A 14,852-nucleotide genomic window follows, 5' to 3' on the forward strand; every position below is an offset into this window, starting at 1 on the left:
ACTCTCTTGCTAATTTTAAAATATTTAACTCTTAATATTTATTAAATTTTCTATTAAACTTATCAAAATCCTATTTTAAAATAGAATTAGGGTAGACCTGAATTAGAATTTTTAATTTTAGTGGTTCTACCAATAAATTTAACAAAAGAAACAAGGCTTAAAAGTTCATATAATAAGCATGTGAGCATCGCATTAGAAACTTCGGAAGAAAATTCTAACATTTGCATAAATGAGGGTATCAAAAATGCACATTTTTAAAAACTTTAAGATTGTATAAGTGTAACGAAAACAAGTGATGGTTATACAGGTGAAAATAGGGGGAGCTATAGGGTATTTAAAAGCAATTAAGACAGCCGAAGCCTAGTAGCCTTAATGGGCCGAACTAACTAATCCAGCCCATTTTAGGAACAATATGGGCCTAAGCCATATAGATGGGATCTCGTCACCGCCTTTTACCCTTTCGCATCGATTTTGCCTCTCTCCCCCTCCCCCCCCTCTCTCTCTCTCTGTCGATTTCTCGAGCCTCGCTCATCGATTAGAAGAAGAAGAAGATGGCGGGAATGGGGGATGGGTATGTGGGCACCGCCCAAGACGCGGTGAGAATAAGGAGGCTAGAGAAGCAGCGAGAGGCCGAGAGGCGAAAGATTCAGGAGCTCAAAAGCAAGTCCGCCGCCGGCGGTAACCAGACCGGCCTACTCCAGTTCGGATCCAGCACATCGGAGGTAATCTCACCCGATCCCCACGCTAACTGCGCCGAGTGTCTCTTTATCTTACTTTCAATCTAGGGTTTTTGAGGTTTTAGGGCGGTTAAAGATGCGATTTCCGATGCAATAGGCAAGTTTGTATTATCAAAAAGGACGATTTATTTGCACTACCCCAAGGTTTCACCCGTGTAATTTCGGTACCCTGAATTTCTATTTGGACAATTTGATTCCTGACTTTCACCAAACTCAAGCAATTTCAATTTCATTCAGAAGAAGATGATTATTCATATGTCATATGTTCGATCTCGGGTTTTTGAGGTTCTAGGGAGTGAGAGATGCAACTTTGTGTTGGGAAATACCCGGGGCTACGCTAAACCCCTAAAACAACAAAAAAACACAGTATAGAAAAAAATACACCAAGATTTACGAGGTTCGGCAAAATTGCCTACGTGCTCGGGAGCCACACAATTAATTTCTTATTAATCAAAGAAATTACAATGCAAGAGCAGATTTCAAACTTGAGATCTCTTAATAAATACAAAGCAACACTGTAGCTACAGTGATGATTTCCCTTCTTAAATACCCCTATTTAATTCTCCCCTCAATAAATCCCTCCTTTCTTAAATTCCACCCTCAAAATCAATGTGAGCTGAAGGAGAAAGAAGAGATTGCGAGAGAAGAGAGAGAGAGAGCCACCGTCACTGGAAGAGAAAACGAGAAGAAGAAGCCCAGAGAGAGAGAGATAGAGCTCTGGGTTCCCTTTTATAAGGGAACCCTAGCGACAGCCTGACGCTTGCTGTCTCGACCTCGCCTGTTAAGGCACTGAGCTCGCCTGAATCAGTTTGATCTCGCCTGGCCTCGTTGCAAAGCTCGAGCTCGCCTGCGGAGCTGTCTCGACCTTATCGCCCGCTCCTGCATCGTCGAGCTCGCTTGCAGGGCTGCGTCGCCTCGAGCTCGCTTGACCGTGTCGACCTCGAGCTCGCTTGACCGCGTCGACCTCGCCTTGCCTGCGTCTTCTGCGGAGGTTCGGATCCACACCCAAATCCAACACTTTGATGCCAAGGCAAGATTTTATTATAACAAAGGGTTATTTGAACTTTATTCCAAAGTTTCGCCGATATATCCCAGAAAATACCCCAAATTACACCTAATTCAAGTAACTATGTTTATTTGCACTTTAGTACCCCAAAATTTTCACCCTTTGTAAGTTTGATACCCTGAATTTCTATTTGGACAATTTGATACACCCAAGTTATCAAGTCGATGTTAATTTGACAATTTTATACCCCAAGGCCATAGCTTTGTTTCTCACTTTCCCCAAAGTCAAGTGATTTCAATGTCATTTGGAAGAAGATGATTATTGATATGTCAAAATAGAACTTCAGGGTTTAAAACTTTGGGGGATTGAAGTGCAAATTACCAATTTAACTTTTGTAACTTTCGTTAACTCGACAATCAGGATTCTGTCTAAAGCACATCATGTGTGCATGATGATATTTTGACTTCGATACCCTGAACTAGAGAGAAATTTTCACAAATCCCTTTCATCTTTAGCTATTCAACACTTAAAAAAGAGAGGAGATCGAAGATGAAGAAGATGGGGAACTATGGAGAGGGAAGGGGGAGGAGTTGTGAATTGGTCTCTGGATAATTTGGGGAGAGATATGTGATATGATGGGTATAAATGTCATTTTAGCCACTCTTGGGTAAACTACATCTTAAAATGATGGGTAGCTTTGGGGAAAAAAACTTTAGTATACCAAAGTTAAAGTTAATGAAACTTTGGGGTGTTGGTGTGAAAATAACAATACAAAAATGGAAATCTTATTGTAAAACATGGGTATGAAGCAAATCAAACAAGCCTATGACCTTGAAAACGTTGTTGTTTATTTGGTGAATAGTGGGGAGAGGATGATAATGTTTGTTGTAGGAAATTATCTTACTGTTTAAGGCTGATATGAGCTGAGAAGCTAAATAGAAACTTGTTCTCAAGCAAAATGAAAAGGCTGTTGCAAATTTAGCCTCCACTGAGCTCTTCATGTATAAGAAAGCTCATGTACAAGGTCAAATGTATAAAATAAATCGAAAATCACTGCATAAATAATGTACGGTTGGACCTGTAATTCTCTTTTATACATCCATATCTTTTTTAATAATATCCACACGTTTTGAAGATAGCTTATTCAGGGTGTTGCGTCAACCTTGAATAAATATTCTCTATAATCTTATCAGTGAAATAAAACCAGTAATAAATATTCTCTATAATCCAAGTCAATATTGATCCAATTAACTTGAGATAACAAATATTCCTCAACTTTAAATAAAAGTCAACCTTAAGGGAAATATTCCATTATTACAAAGCTTCCAATTATCAACTAAATATCGAAGACTTAATTAATCTCCATTGATAAGAAATTAGCAATTTGCAATTTTATTTCTTGCTCCCTTCTAAGAATTTAGAAACTCTATCTAATCCTGAGTCTCAGAAACGAATGAAAACAACACGATGAGTTCACAACTCAATAAGGGAATAAATTCATACATTAAACACTGATTTTGCAAAAACTAGAATATTTTGACTTGATACACAATATAATAATAGTAAAAAATCATCAATGAACTCATAAACTTGATCCAATATCTCTAAAATATAAATTTCATAAGATGAAAAATAAGTAGGTCACGTCTCAATGCGGTCAATACTTCATACTCCGATTGACTTGGTAAACCCTACAATTATTAAGCGTGTGGTTTCGGGACGGTGACCTAAATTTAAGCTCTTAGCGCTAAAATAAAAACCTCATTGAGGCACATTGACCCCTGTTTTAATGACTTATCTCCGACATAGATCAATATATTAACTCGAGATGCATATGTTTTTAAGAAAATGAACAAAGTTCATATAACCAAATACTTTATAAAGAATTTCCAAAGGCTTATACCAAATATCTGTGTGCGTCACATCCAAATCAACATTTAATATGCGAGTAAAGGCATACAAAAGGATAAAATCCATCAGGAACAGACCGACATATACTTAATATAATTTATATGGAAAGAAAATAGACAGCACATAATGCACAAATTCACCCCTTAATGAAAACCAAACGATAATCCAAAGATCCACCCGCCGCCTCTGCGGAAACTCTACGAATTCCTAAGGAACATATACAAGCAAATATATTAATTAATAAATAATTATCATGATATACAATAATGCTAGTCGCTCGATCAATTTATACCATTTAAAATAACTATCTTAGTATACTATTAGCCATCCCTGCACTCGGTATTTTAATAATATTTATAAGAAAAACTAAACAAAAAAAAATACCTAGAGCCTAGCTGCACCAACACAAATACTTGGCCACCGCTTTACCTTGCCGATTAGGTACGATTTGTTTCCATTAACCTAGGAAACTAACATTGATAATGATGATTCTCACTTTGTACAGTCACAACTAAGAAGACTAAAAACTAGCTGATCTAGTTATGTGAACCTAAATAATTTAGGATCAACATCTCTTTCACAAACATGAGAACCATACATACCGTAGGCCATATAAAAATTGTTTAGAAGAAGAGAGAGATATATATTTTACCTTGTTGTTCCTTTTGTAAGGTTGATCAAATTACTGCTGACCCCCTTCAACAAAGTTTCATAGTCTTGCGGCATGAGGATAGAATTCAAGTTTTCCCTTTTTTTTTCGCTCTTCCTCTGTGGCCTATTTTGGCTGCGGCTTCTGAAGGAACACAACTAGGGTTTCTTCTTATTACTTTTTCCATTTCCAATAAACCCCCTAGCCAATTTCCTTTTGCAACAAACCCCTTAACAAACATAAATATATAGATACTTTTAATATAAAACATAAAAGCCCTCATGTAATGTCATATTTATAAATTAATATAGTCAACCCAATTGTTTGAATATCTTCTAAAACAATTTATAAAACTAGACCTATTATCAATAGAAGATTAGGGATATTACATGGAACTAGCGTAATAGACATGGTGCCTTCTATGTAATGGCTATTCACCTCGCTTTTGATAATACCTTATTCACCATGCTTTTCATACAACTAATCCTTTTCTTCAGGAATAAATTTTGTTATTCTTCATGTTGGTCTTTTCCCCCTGTTGCTTTGTTGGTTTCAGTGACATTCTTCTTTTTGTGGGTAATCAGATTCTGGAGACTGCTTTCAAGAAGGAAACAGTTGGTCTAGTTACTAGAGAACAATATGTCGAAAAGGTATGATGGATCAATATTTTGCATCTATTAATTGATTGTATCTTTCTTTCCTTCTGTTTTCTTTTTTTTTAAAGCAAACGGCCATAGGTCAGGCTTCAGTGGATTATGATCTATCTTGATATTCTACATGCATATGCACATTATATGATGTTCTCTTTGTTTGTACTTCTTTTAATAGAGGGTTAATATCCGCAACAAAATTGAAGAGGAAGAGAAGGAGAAGCTCGAAAAACAGCAACGAGAGTGCGTTGACCTTAACTACCTTCTCCCATACTGTCTATTATCTCTTTAACTTTGACATGATTACTAACATTTTAATTGATGTCTTAGGGAAGAGGAACTTGAACTACAAAAACGGAAGAAGAGGAGGAGAGTTAAAGGAGATTCACGGTTGTCCTTTGCAGATGACTTTGAGAATGAAAGTGATGAGGATGATGTGGATGCGAGTGAGTTACTTTTCTTTTTCTTTTTATGTGTGTTTGTTTTGGTGGGAGGTGGTTAAATTTTAATGTTATAAATTTTTTTGCTTGCATTTGGTTGAGTCTGTTTGGTTGAGCTGCTATCTATATCCATCACGATCATCTTTGTCCACTGAATTTTCACCGATATCAAATGGTCTCTCTCCAGAAGAAACCTTAAAGTCAGAACCCATTTGTCTAATATCTTATTCTCATTTCAGCAGTTTTTATCTTTCACAGCATTTCAATTAATGCAACAGTGATGCTAAACTTCCAGATGAGATGTAAAATTTTAGGGATCGAAATGTATGCCTTCTTAAATACATGGATTCTGTCTGAATTTGTGTGCAAACTTTGTTTGCTGGATTTTTTTACTTATATATTCCATTAGATCTATTCTCTCATTAAAATTTATTTCTGTTCTATTTTTTAAGGTCTCCAACTTTGCATGCAACATATTTTCACATTAGAGTTATAAGTTTTTATCTTTAAAGTTAAAAGACAAGCTTAATTCATGAAACAGTTGGGCATTTATGCAATTAAAGGGCACTGAGTATGTCGTATGACCAGACACATTTTGTTATTTAGGAGTTCGCATCTCACCTAGGAATAACACTAGGTATAAAGATGCTAGTAAGAAAAAAAATCTATTAATTAGGGAATAAAAGAAGGGTAAAGTGGGTAGAGGATCTTGAGAGAAATGCATATGGAATTAAAATTTTTATGTAGTTCATTCATATTCTCTGTTAGCGTTACACAAAATTTTATGCCAATTGCTCTATCAACAACATATCCTGTCTGAAGATAATATGCTGATATTTTTGTTCGCCTTTTTTCTCCAGCATAAGAGCAGTCTAGTCCCCTTTTTTTCTTTGAAAAAACAATAAAAATAAAGCTTATAGTCTGAGAGATGGCAATGCTATTGTAGATGTTTGATGAAAAAGATTCTAGCGAAACAAATGATTTATTTAGCAGATGGAGTTAACATTAAGGCATTTGTTCCTCGTTACTTCTCCATCTGAGGCACTATGGTTTGCTTCCAGAAGAAAATCAAGAGCTAAAAAATTCTGGCAGTGGGAAACTCGGCAAGGACCCAACTGTTGAGACGAGCTTTTTACCCGACAGGTATGTTTGTTAATTTTTATTGTAGCTTCAGTGAAGCAATTATTTCTTCACTCCTTTGTCTTTAATATCTGAACTGATGGTTGCAAGGATGATCCTTCAGTGAGAGAGAAGCAGAGGAACAAGCTGAGCGGGAAAGATTGCGGAGACAGTGGCTTCGTGAGCAAGAAATTATCCGAAGTACTTTCACATTCTCCTGATAATATTCAGCTATATCTGTAAATGAAACCATCAAAATGAAATTAATATTTACTATGCTTCAGATGAGCCTCTTCAGATTACTTACAGCTACTGGGATGGAACAGGACATAGAAGGGTGATCCAGGTGATACTTCTTTCTGGAAGTCTGTTTTGAACTAGGGTTAATTGCACATAGAACCCACGTAGTAGCACAGTTCTAAACTTACTGCCCTGTAGTTCTTCATCGTTTCAGATAGAATCCCCTGGTTTTTTTATTATTACTCTTTTACCCTGGGTGGAATTTTGGGAGATGTTGTGCATTGTTGGAATTAGTTAATCTATCTTAGGGTAAAAGATTCGGAAAGATTCAACCCAGGGGATCTATCTGCAGTAATGAAACTACAAGGATAGTAATTTCAGATCATCGATATACTAGGGGGATCTATGTGCATTAACCTCATTGTTCTTGCTGCTTTACCAACCTCTCAACTCCTGAAAATGTAGGTTAGAAAGGGTGATACAATTGGGGAATTTCTCCGAGCTGTTCAACAGCAGCTTGCATCTGAGTTCAGGGAGGTACGAACAACATCAGTGGAGAACCTGCTTTATGTCAAAGAGGATTTGATCATTCCACATGTGAGTCCCTTCTGTTTGGTTATAAATAGTGATGCTGATTGATAACAGCGTTCTGATTTTCTTTCCTTATTTGGGTAACATCTTGGATTTCAGCAACACAGTTTCTATGAGTTGATTATTAACAAAGCGAGGGGAAAAAGTGGACCGGTAATCATTTTTACTCTTTCATACATGGTTTATTTTGTTTCTGTGCTTATTATTATATAGTATCTTCGATTTTTGACAAGTTAATTGAACAAGTAGCCAATTTATCCTAAGCAGTTATGTTGAAAAATATAACTGATGAAACCAGCTATTCTCATCTTTTCTTTCCCACTGTTTTGAACTGCATAGCAGCCACTTTTAGTTGCATCCTTTTGCATTAATAGCCATTCTTCACTTAAATTAATTGATGGGTTATCTGCGATACTAGATTAGCATTTTTAATCGTCTGAATGATTTCTGCTAGCCTGTGGAGTTCTTATTTAAATGTTAGAATTCAGAAACTGCTTCCTATGCAGCAGAATATTCCTCAAGGATGTGTTTTCTGAGCTTATTCCAGTTCATGGAACTTGCACACTACCACACTAAAGTAATGGCGAAGTGGTTGAGTTTCTTTGCTTCAAGAATTCCGAATTATGAAAATAGCCACGAGAGTTTTCCATAGTGATCTTTGAGACCGTCATTTCCTTTTCTTGCTTCGCAAATAAATAGAAACTCTTCCTCCTAAATTGGCATCTTGTTCACCCTTTCTTAATTGAACTGACACCTGCTTTGCTTTAGGAGTTTGTACTAATTCATTTCCTTTTTCCTATCTTGCGATTCTGCAGCTTTTCCACTTCGATGTGCATGAGGATGTGCGGACAATTGCAGATGCAACAATCGAGAAAGATGAGGCAAGTTTCTTTTGGTATTGCGCTTTGTTTGGTTGTAAAACTTTAGGCCTGCAACTTCAACAATTCATTTTAAAAGGTTATTACATGAAGCCAGTACAATAGTTAGCATGTGTTCACTTTCTTTCTTCCTTTTTTTGCAGTCTCATGCTGGGAAGGTAGTTGAAAGGCACTGGTACGATAAGAACAAGCATATATTCCCCGCTTCAAGATGGGAGGTAATATCCAGTTCTCATTCATCTAACATTTCCGCCATCAATTTGCTATTGCAACAAATATTATAGAAATTGCTAAATGCTGGCGATTCCACAACAAAACTTCTTAACTTTTTTACACCCCCCCCCCCCCCCCCCCCCAGATCTCGACCCCGACGAAGAAATGGGAGAGATACACAATTCATGGGGATTAAAGTTGTCAATGGAATGAATGATAGTGATCGTGAAGTAATATCACTCTCCTACTCCTTCAAACTTGCGATTGCCTGTGTTGTTGGATGTCAGCTAAAAATGTAACTATTATTGTTAACTTACGGGGGAAAAAAGACTGGTAATCTGCTTGCTATCAGTGCTACCTTCTCATTCAATTCAACGTTCTCAAAAAATGTCTGTGTTGTGGTTTATTCATCTAAACATCTTTAACGTAAAAATATAACCATATGGTTCTGGTTTCATCGCATTGTTGCTAATGAGATTAAAGTTTCCTTGTGGTACGTGGTTAGAATGTTCGTAATTTTTCGCTTATACACTGTTGATTATTATGCATCTGTTTGTTGGAGATGTTGGTGTTGTGGGGATGATTCATTTGCGTTGGTACAACTGCTTATGGCTGGTTATATACCTCGCGACCAGCACTTCACGTTTCTGAGCTTCCATGTTTCACCCTGCTCTAGATTCTACTTTATATGATTCAAGTTTATTGTTAGTGCAATTATCATACAGGGATCCAGAGTTACTGCAAGGGCAAAGCTAGCATTACAAATAGTGTAACCACCGAAAATCACAAGGATGTACGTGTTAGTGATGCAGAACATCAATCTTATGATGATTGTGATACGACATAAACCATAGTGTAAAGCATAACAAGAGAGTTTTACCTTGATTTGATTTTTACCAATAAATCAAATGAAATCAAATAAGAGTTGAATATAGTAAGTTGAAAAGGGTGGCAACAGTGAGAGTGAAATTCCCAACCAATAAACCGAGCTATGAAGGTACGAACTCATCGCCCAGGGATCTGTTTCGCATCAAACCTGCGAAAACCCGAAGTGGAGGCAGACCTCTTCTCCATGCCGTATCTATGGTTTATTGGCCCGTTCTCAACATTCTTTGTGGCTGCAGGATGGGCTTCGGTCCTCTGCTCAAGGATGGAGGAGGGCTTAATAGGTGGCGGAGATGAAGACGTGCTCCCCGTGGTACTGCTGCCACCGAGTTCACGGCTGTGTGCTGGCCGGACTACAACATGCTCACGGAAAGAAGGAGATTTAACGGGTGGCAGTGCCGGAGGTGTGCTCAAAGAGTAGCGCTGGGGTTGCATGCCGGAGGTTGTGCTCCCTGTAGAGCTTCTCATCAGTTCATGGCTATATGTCGTGCGCGCTCCAGCCTTTTACGGTAACAAGTACAGAAAACACATCCATTGTTAGAGAGATGGACATAGTTTGAAAAGCAACAAGTTCCCAGGTTTCTACTCGGAACACGAACGGTAAGTGTCCCATGAGCTCAGAAGGAAAGAAATCTTTCTATGAGTATTTGAAGTTGCGACGGTATGTTTTTCATGTTAGCGTATATTTGTGTATTATATCAGTTAGCCCTCAAGGGCATTTTGGTCTTTTCCTAGCTAGCCATGTTCTTCCCCCACACCGATGTACTGTGACAATAAGAGTGCTATTCAGATTGCGCACAACACAGTTTTTCATGAACGCAGCAAACACATTGAGATCGATTGTCATGTGACTCGTTATCATCTCCAGCAAGGGACTCTTTCTTTGCCCTTTGTTTCGTCCTCTATGCAGCTTGCAGATTTTTTCACAAAGGCTCATACCCTCCAACGTCATTGGTTCTTTGTTGGCAAACTCTCGATGCTTCTTGCTGCCCCATCGCGAGTTTGAGGGGGGATGTTAGCGTATATTTGTGTATTATATCAGTTAGCCCTCAAGGGCATTTTGGTCTTTTCCTAGCTAGCCATGTTTTCTATATATATGCCTTTTATGCTTGTAAAACCTAAGCTTTTAGCTCAGACTCTCCTTTTTACATATGGATGCGGCTGCTCCTCTTGTTCTTCCATTGTTATTCTTTTGAGTGTATGATTATTGATTCTAACATTTCATACTCGAGATAAATCAAATGCAGTTGAATTGAGTAATACCATTGAAATAATAACGGTAAAACAAAGCTTTCGTTCCCAATTTTTTTTATAAAACATTAAAATTTCAGGATATTTATATCTTGATATATATAGTGTATATACCTTTACCGGACGTCCATAATCTCCTACTTCGAGCTTCATCATGTTTTGTTCCACATTCGTTGGAGTCTCCTTTTGTGTGCGAGACTGATGTTTTAATTTGGATGATCTGCGCCTATGATGTTTCAACCGAATTAAGAACGACGCAATCAGCGAATTAATAACGACGACAAACATTATCATATGCTAAATAGAAGAAGGAAAAAAAAGAGTAGGTTTAGCTTACTTCCTCCTTTCATGAGGTTGGTTTGATTCATCATCTTCTTTTTTGCAAACAACGGGCAGACCTGAAAGATCGCAGGCCAGGGGGCTGGTGCCGAAAAACTGTGATTAAAAGACCAAAATATCTTAATCGAGGAAAAAAGAATTTTTGTCAGCATCTTCTATATTAGCCTTAAACGTGCAAACTTAGACATAGACCTAAAGCATAGATGCAAATTCAAAATGAAAATTATCATGAGCTATGGACCTGGCTTTCTAAAGCTGCGACCATTGTTCTAGTTACATTCAGCATTATTCTACGCATATTGTCTGCAATTAATTGGGTTCGAAACTTTTAGACATCTGCCAGTGTTGCTTCCTTCAACTTGTGCACACTTCACAGGCTCATAACTGACACGGTATGATACTGTCACGATGCCATATTTGATGCACCATGCCAATTATCGAACTCATATGACTATTAATGGATCAAGAAGAACATTACATGTGCTTCAAGAAACATAGATAGATGCAAGTAAAAGGGTATGCTAGTCGTTATGCATTTGAGGAGATGACACTTAAACATAACAGAATGAAAAAAAAAAAAATTCATGTAGACGCCACCAAGAGTTCTGGATAGAGTCTTTGTTGTTGTCGTTTAAGATTACTGTGTCAAGATAATAAAAAATAAATAAAAAGGTGCAGAAAATATCTAATATAATTATATATCTAACATATAATATCAAACATAAGGTAGTTTCACTCGAAAAAACTGAAAAAAAAAGAGAAAAGATGATTTCCATATTCAAAATGATTCCCGAAACCTCTGGGAATTTTACCACCAATAAAAAACCAACATTTCTTTCTTGTTTTCTGAATGAATAGCAAGCAAATTTGTACGATAACAATGGAGATAAAACACATGAACCCATATTAAGGATGCTGTAAATATCAGAATAAATGCTGAATTAAGGTATGAATCACAATGATTGTAGCAATTTACTTAGTAATAATAAACAGGCTCCATGCAAGCAAAAAAGTGTTCAAGCTACTAAACCATGGCCACATGGGATAATATGGCAAGAGGCTAAGCGCATCAATCTTAATATTTTGAAGAAAATGACAATAATAGGTGAAAATATTGTATGCTGCTCACTTCGTTTTGCAGAGCAGACGATGCACTCCCGCGACATGAAGGGTCTAGCGCGAGAAGCATCTTCAACAAACCCAAGGAACAAGAAGGGAAATCTTTGAATGCTTCGGTAATTAATGGTCTATACGGTTGTGGAGGCCGGAAGCTCGCAGAGAGGTTCAGTCTTCTCCAAAAATCTTCTGGTGGTGATCCACAGAGCTTGAATATTCTGTGGAGCTGCTCGACCTGAAAGTCCGAAAAAATGTCATCACCCCTAAATGTTCAATCTATCACACTATCAAGAGAAAGGAAACTTCAAAATGCCTTTCAATGGACTTAAATTTTTTTGCTCGGGGGGTACATCCGCAATTGGGATATAAAACAGGGGCTCTATCCGCAACAACAGAACTACAGGGGTCTGTCCACAACTATAGAGGGTCTGTCCGCAATTAACTTTATTTTTAACTACTAAGAGAATCAAAACTAGTGTCTGCCATTTTAATGTTATTCAAGGAAAAAATGTTTAGTCGCAGAATTATCGGATCAAAAAATCGAGAAAATCGCATGTTTCGTTCCCTCTTCGCGTCGTATGTCTCACCTCGGTCTTGCCAGGCATAATAGGCCTTCCAGCAAACATTTCAGCCAAAAGGCATCCGGCACTCCAGAGATCAACACCCACTCCATAGTCTGTACAGCCAAGGAGCAGCTCAGGAGACCTATACCAGAGTGTCACTACTCTACTGGTAAGAGGCCGCTTCTTATTGGGATTAAAATGATTCGCAAGCCCGAAATCAGCAATTTTCAGCACTCCCTGTTTATCGATCAACAAGTTCGAACCCTTGATGTCTCTGTGTAGTATACCCTTCTCGTGGCAGTGTCTCAGGCCAGCTAACAACTGTTGCATGTAACACTTAACCTGCGTTGACGATGTAAATGATTTTACATAAACGAAACTAAAGACGATCAAGGGCCGAAAATCTACAGGAATATCTGTCAGAGTAGTGAAGAACCTGAGGTTCCGTTAGCCTTCCCCCGGGACGAGAGATGACCGTTGCCAAGTCAGAGTGCATAAATTCAAAGACCAAGTAGAGGCTGTATTGCATTCTAGAAGTGGCAAGGCCTTCAAGCTTAACGATATTCGGATGGTCCAGCTTCTGCAGGATCATGATTTCCCTTGCCATGAACCTTATGCTCTCAGTTTCTGACGTATCGAATCGAACCTTCTTTAAAGCAACTATCTTTCCAGTGTCGCGATCTCGGGCTTTGTACACATTGCTATAAGTTCCTTGGCCTACCTGCGCGAGTATATATGCAAAATGATCCTAGCTCAGGCGAGGGAGGGAATCTTGAAAATTTCAAAAAAGGTGACAGAGTAGCGCATACCCGGATTTCATTAATATTTATACAGAATTTCAAGCCTATGTCAGAACACAATTCTCTGCTGTTGTTAAATGTTTCCGTTCTGATTTGGGTGGCGAATATACTAAAGGGGATCTTTCTGACATTTTTGTATCTGATGGTACCGTGCATCAAACTTCTTATACGGATACCCCACAACAAAATGGGGTAGCTGAAAGGAAACATAGACACATTGTTGAGACTACCCGTTCTATGCTTTTGTCTGCTCATGTTCCTAGGGAGTTTTGGGGAGAAGCAGTCCTTACATCTGTTTATCTCATCAATAGGATCCCCACTTCTCATAATTCAGGCATTTCTCCTTATGCTAGATTATTTGGTCACACTCCTGAGTATTCTCATTTGAGGGTTTTTGGCTCTACATGTTTTGTTCTTCGTCCACATGTAGAACGAACCAAGTTATCCTCTCGCGTTGCTATATGTGTATTTCTTGGTTATGACACTGGGCAAAAAGGTTATCGTTGTTATGATCCGGACTCTAGAAAATTGTATGTCTCTCGTCATGTTTCCTTTCTTGAGCATATTCCTTACTTTTCCCTTCCAGCTAGCTCGCATGGTATGACCAAATCTGATCTTATTCAGATTGCTCCTTTCAATGATGATTGCCCATCCGATTCTCAGCCCTCTGTACTTGATTCGTCATCTATACCGTCTTCTCCTTCTCAGCCTTCTTGCAGGTCTCACGAGGGTAACAGTCCACCTGAGGGTAACAGTCCACCCCCTGCTACAGCTACTCCAGAACCTCTTGTGATTGCGGATCCTGACCCACCTCGCTATCCCACACGCACTCGTAAGTCCACCCAGTTACCAGATTTTGCTTATTCTTGTTATTCTCCATCTTTTTCTTCCTTTTTAGTTTCTATTAATTCCTTCTGTGAGCCTACCTCTTACTCAGAGGCAGTTCGTGATCCTGCTTGGCAAAGGGCTATGGCTGAGGAACTGTCTGCTTTGGACAAAACTGGTACTTGGGATTTGGTTTTTCTTCCGCATGGTAAGAAAACGATTGGCTCTCGATGGGTATACAAAATTAAGACAAAATCTGATGGTTCTATTGAGCGGTACAAAGCCCGAGTTGTAGCAAAGGGGTTTGCTCAAGAGTATGGTATGGATTATGCGGAGACTTTTGCCCCTGTTGCAAAGATGACATCTGTTCGGGTTCTTATCGCAGTTGCGTCTGTTCGTCAGTGGCATATTTCGCAATTGGATGTTAAAAATACCTTCTTGAATGGTGATCTTAAAGAAGAAGTATATATGGTTCCTCCACCAGGTGTTTCACATAGTCCATGGCAGGTTTGTAGGCTTAAGAAGGCCCTATATGGTCTTAAACAAGCTCCTCGCGTATGGTTTGAGAAATTCTCCTCGGTAGTCACTTCTCTTGGCTTTGTTTCTAGCCATCATGATTCGGCATTGTTTGTTCGCTCA

The 14,852-nt window shown here is 38.4% G+C and overlaps 2 protein-coding genes across 3 annotated transcripts; one reads left to right on the top strand and one right to left on the bottom strand.

Moving 5' to 3' along the window:
• On the top strand, window positions 466-8,891 carry LOC109819824 (protein XAP5 CIRCADIAN TIMEKEEPER). 2 transcript variants are annotated; one of them, XM_020385749.1, is made up of 12 exons: window positions 466-722; window positions 4,888-4,953; window positions 5,132-5,196; window positions 5,284-5,399; window positions 6,455-6,536; window positions 6,637-6,713; window positions 6,797-6,858; window positions 7,218-7,349; window positions 7,443-7,496; window positions 8,159-8,224; window positions 8,365-8,439; window positions 8,580-8,891. In XM_020385749.1, exons 1-12 carry the CDS (start codon window positions 552-554, stop codon window positions 8,628-8,630), a joined length of 1,017 nt encoding a protein of 338 aa, XP_020241338.1. In that variant the 5' UTR covers window positions 466-551; the 3' UTR covers window positions 8,631-8,891. The 2 variants fall into 2 exon arrangements, with proteins under 2 accessions (XP_020241338.1, XP_020241339.1); XM_020385750.1 differs by having other exon boundaries at window positions 6,458-6,536.
• LOC109819823 (probable serine/threonine-protein kinase At1g54610) lies at window positions 9,205-13,312 on the bottom strand. Its single transcript, XM_020385748.1, has 6 exons — window positions 13,025-13,312; window positions 12,613-12,930; window positions 12,039-12,260; window positions 10,908-11,005; window positions 10,685-10,796; window positions 9,205-9,820 (listed from the first exon to the last, which is right to left on the bottom strand). The coding sequence occupies exons 1-6, from the start codon at window positions 13,193-13,195 to the stop codon at window positions 9,440-9,442; spliced, it is 1,302 nt and encodes a 433-aa protein (XP_020241337.1). The 5' UTR covers window positions 13,196-13,312; the 3' UTR covers window positions 9,205-9,439.

This window comes from Asparagus officinalis, chromosome 8 (assembly GCF_001876935.1).
Source record: "Asparagus officinalis chromosome 8, Aspof.V1, whole genome shotgun sequence".
Taxonomy (NCBI): Eukaryota; Viridiplantae; Streptophyta; class Magnoliopsida; order Asparagales; family Asparagaceae; genus Asparagus; species Asparagus officinalis.

Excerpts from the sequence above, each read along its gene's own strand:
- LOC109819824 (XM_020385749.1), top strand. The coding sequence starts at position 552 with ATGGCGGGAATGGGGGATGGGTATGTGGGCACCGCCCAAGACGCGGTG. Across the intron at positions 6,859-7,217 it reads GACATAGAAGGGTGATCCAG|GTTAGAAAGGGTGATACAAT; the intron begins GTGATACTTCTT and ends CTGAAAATGTAG. Across the intron at positions 8,225-8,364 it reads CAACAATCGAGAAAGATGAG|TCTCATGCTGGGAAGGTAGT; the intron begins GCAAGTTTCTTT and ends CTTTTTTTGCAG.
- LOC109819823 (XM_020385748.1), bottom strand. The coding sequence starts at position 13,195 with ATGGCAAGGGAAATCATGATCCTGCAGAAGCTGGACCATCCGAATATC. Across the intron at positions 12,261-12,612 it reads TTATGCCTGGCAAGACCGAG|GTCGAGCAGCTCCACAGAAT; the intron begins GTGAGACATACG and ends TCGGACTTTCAG. Across the intron at positions 9,821-10,684 it reads ATTATGGACGTCCGGTAAAG|GCTGGAGCGCGCACGACATA; the intron begins GTATATACACTA and ends TTACCGTAAAAG.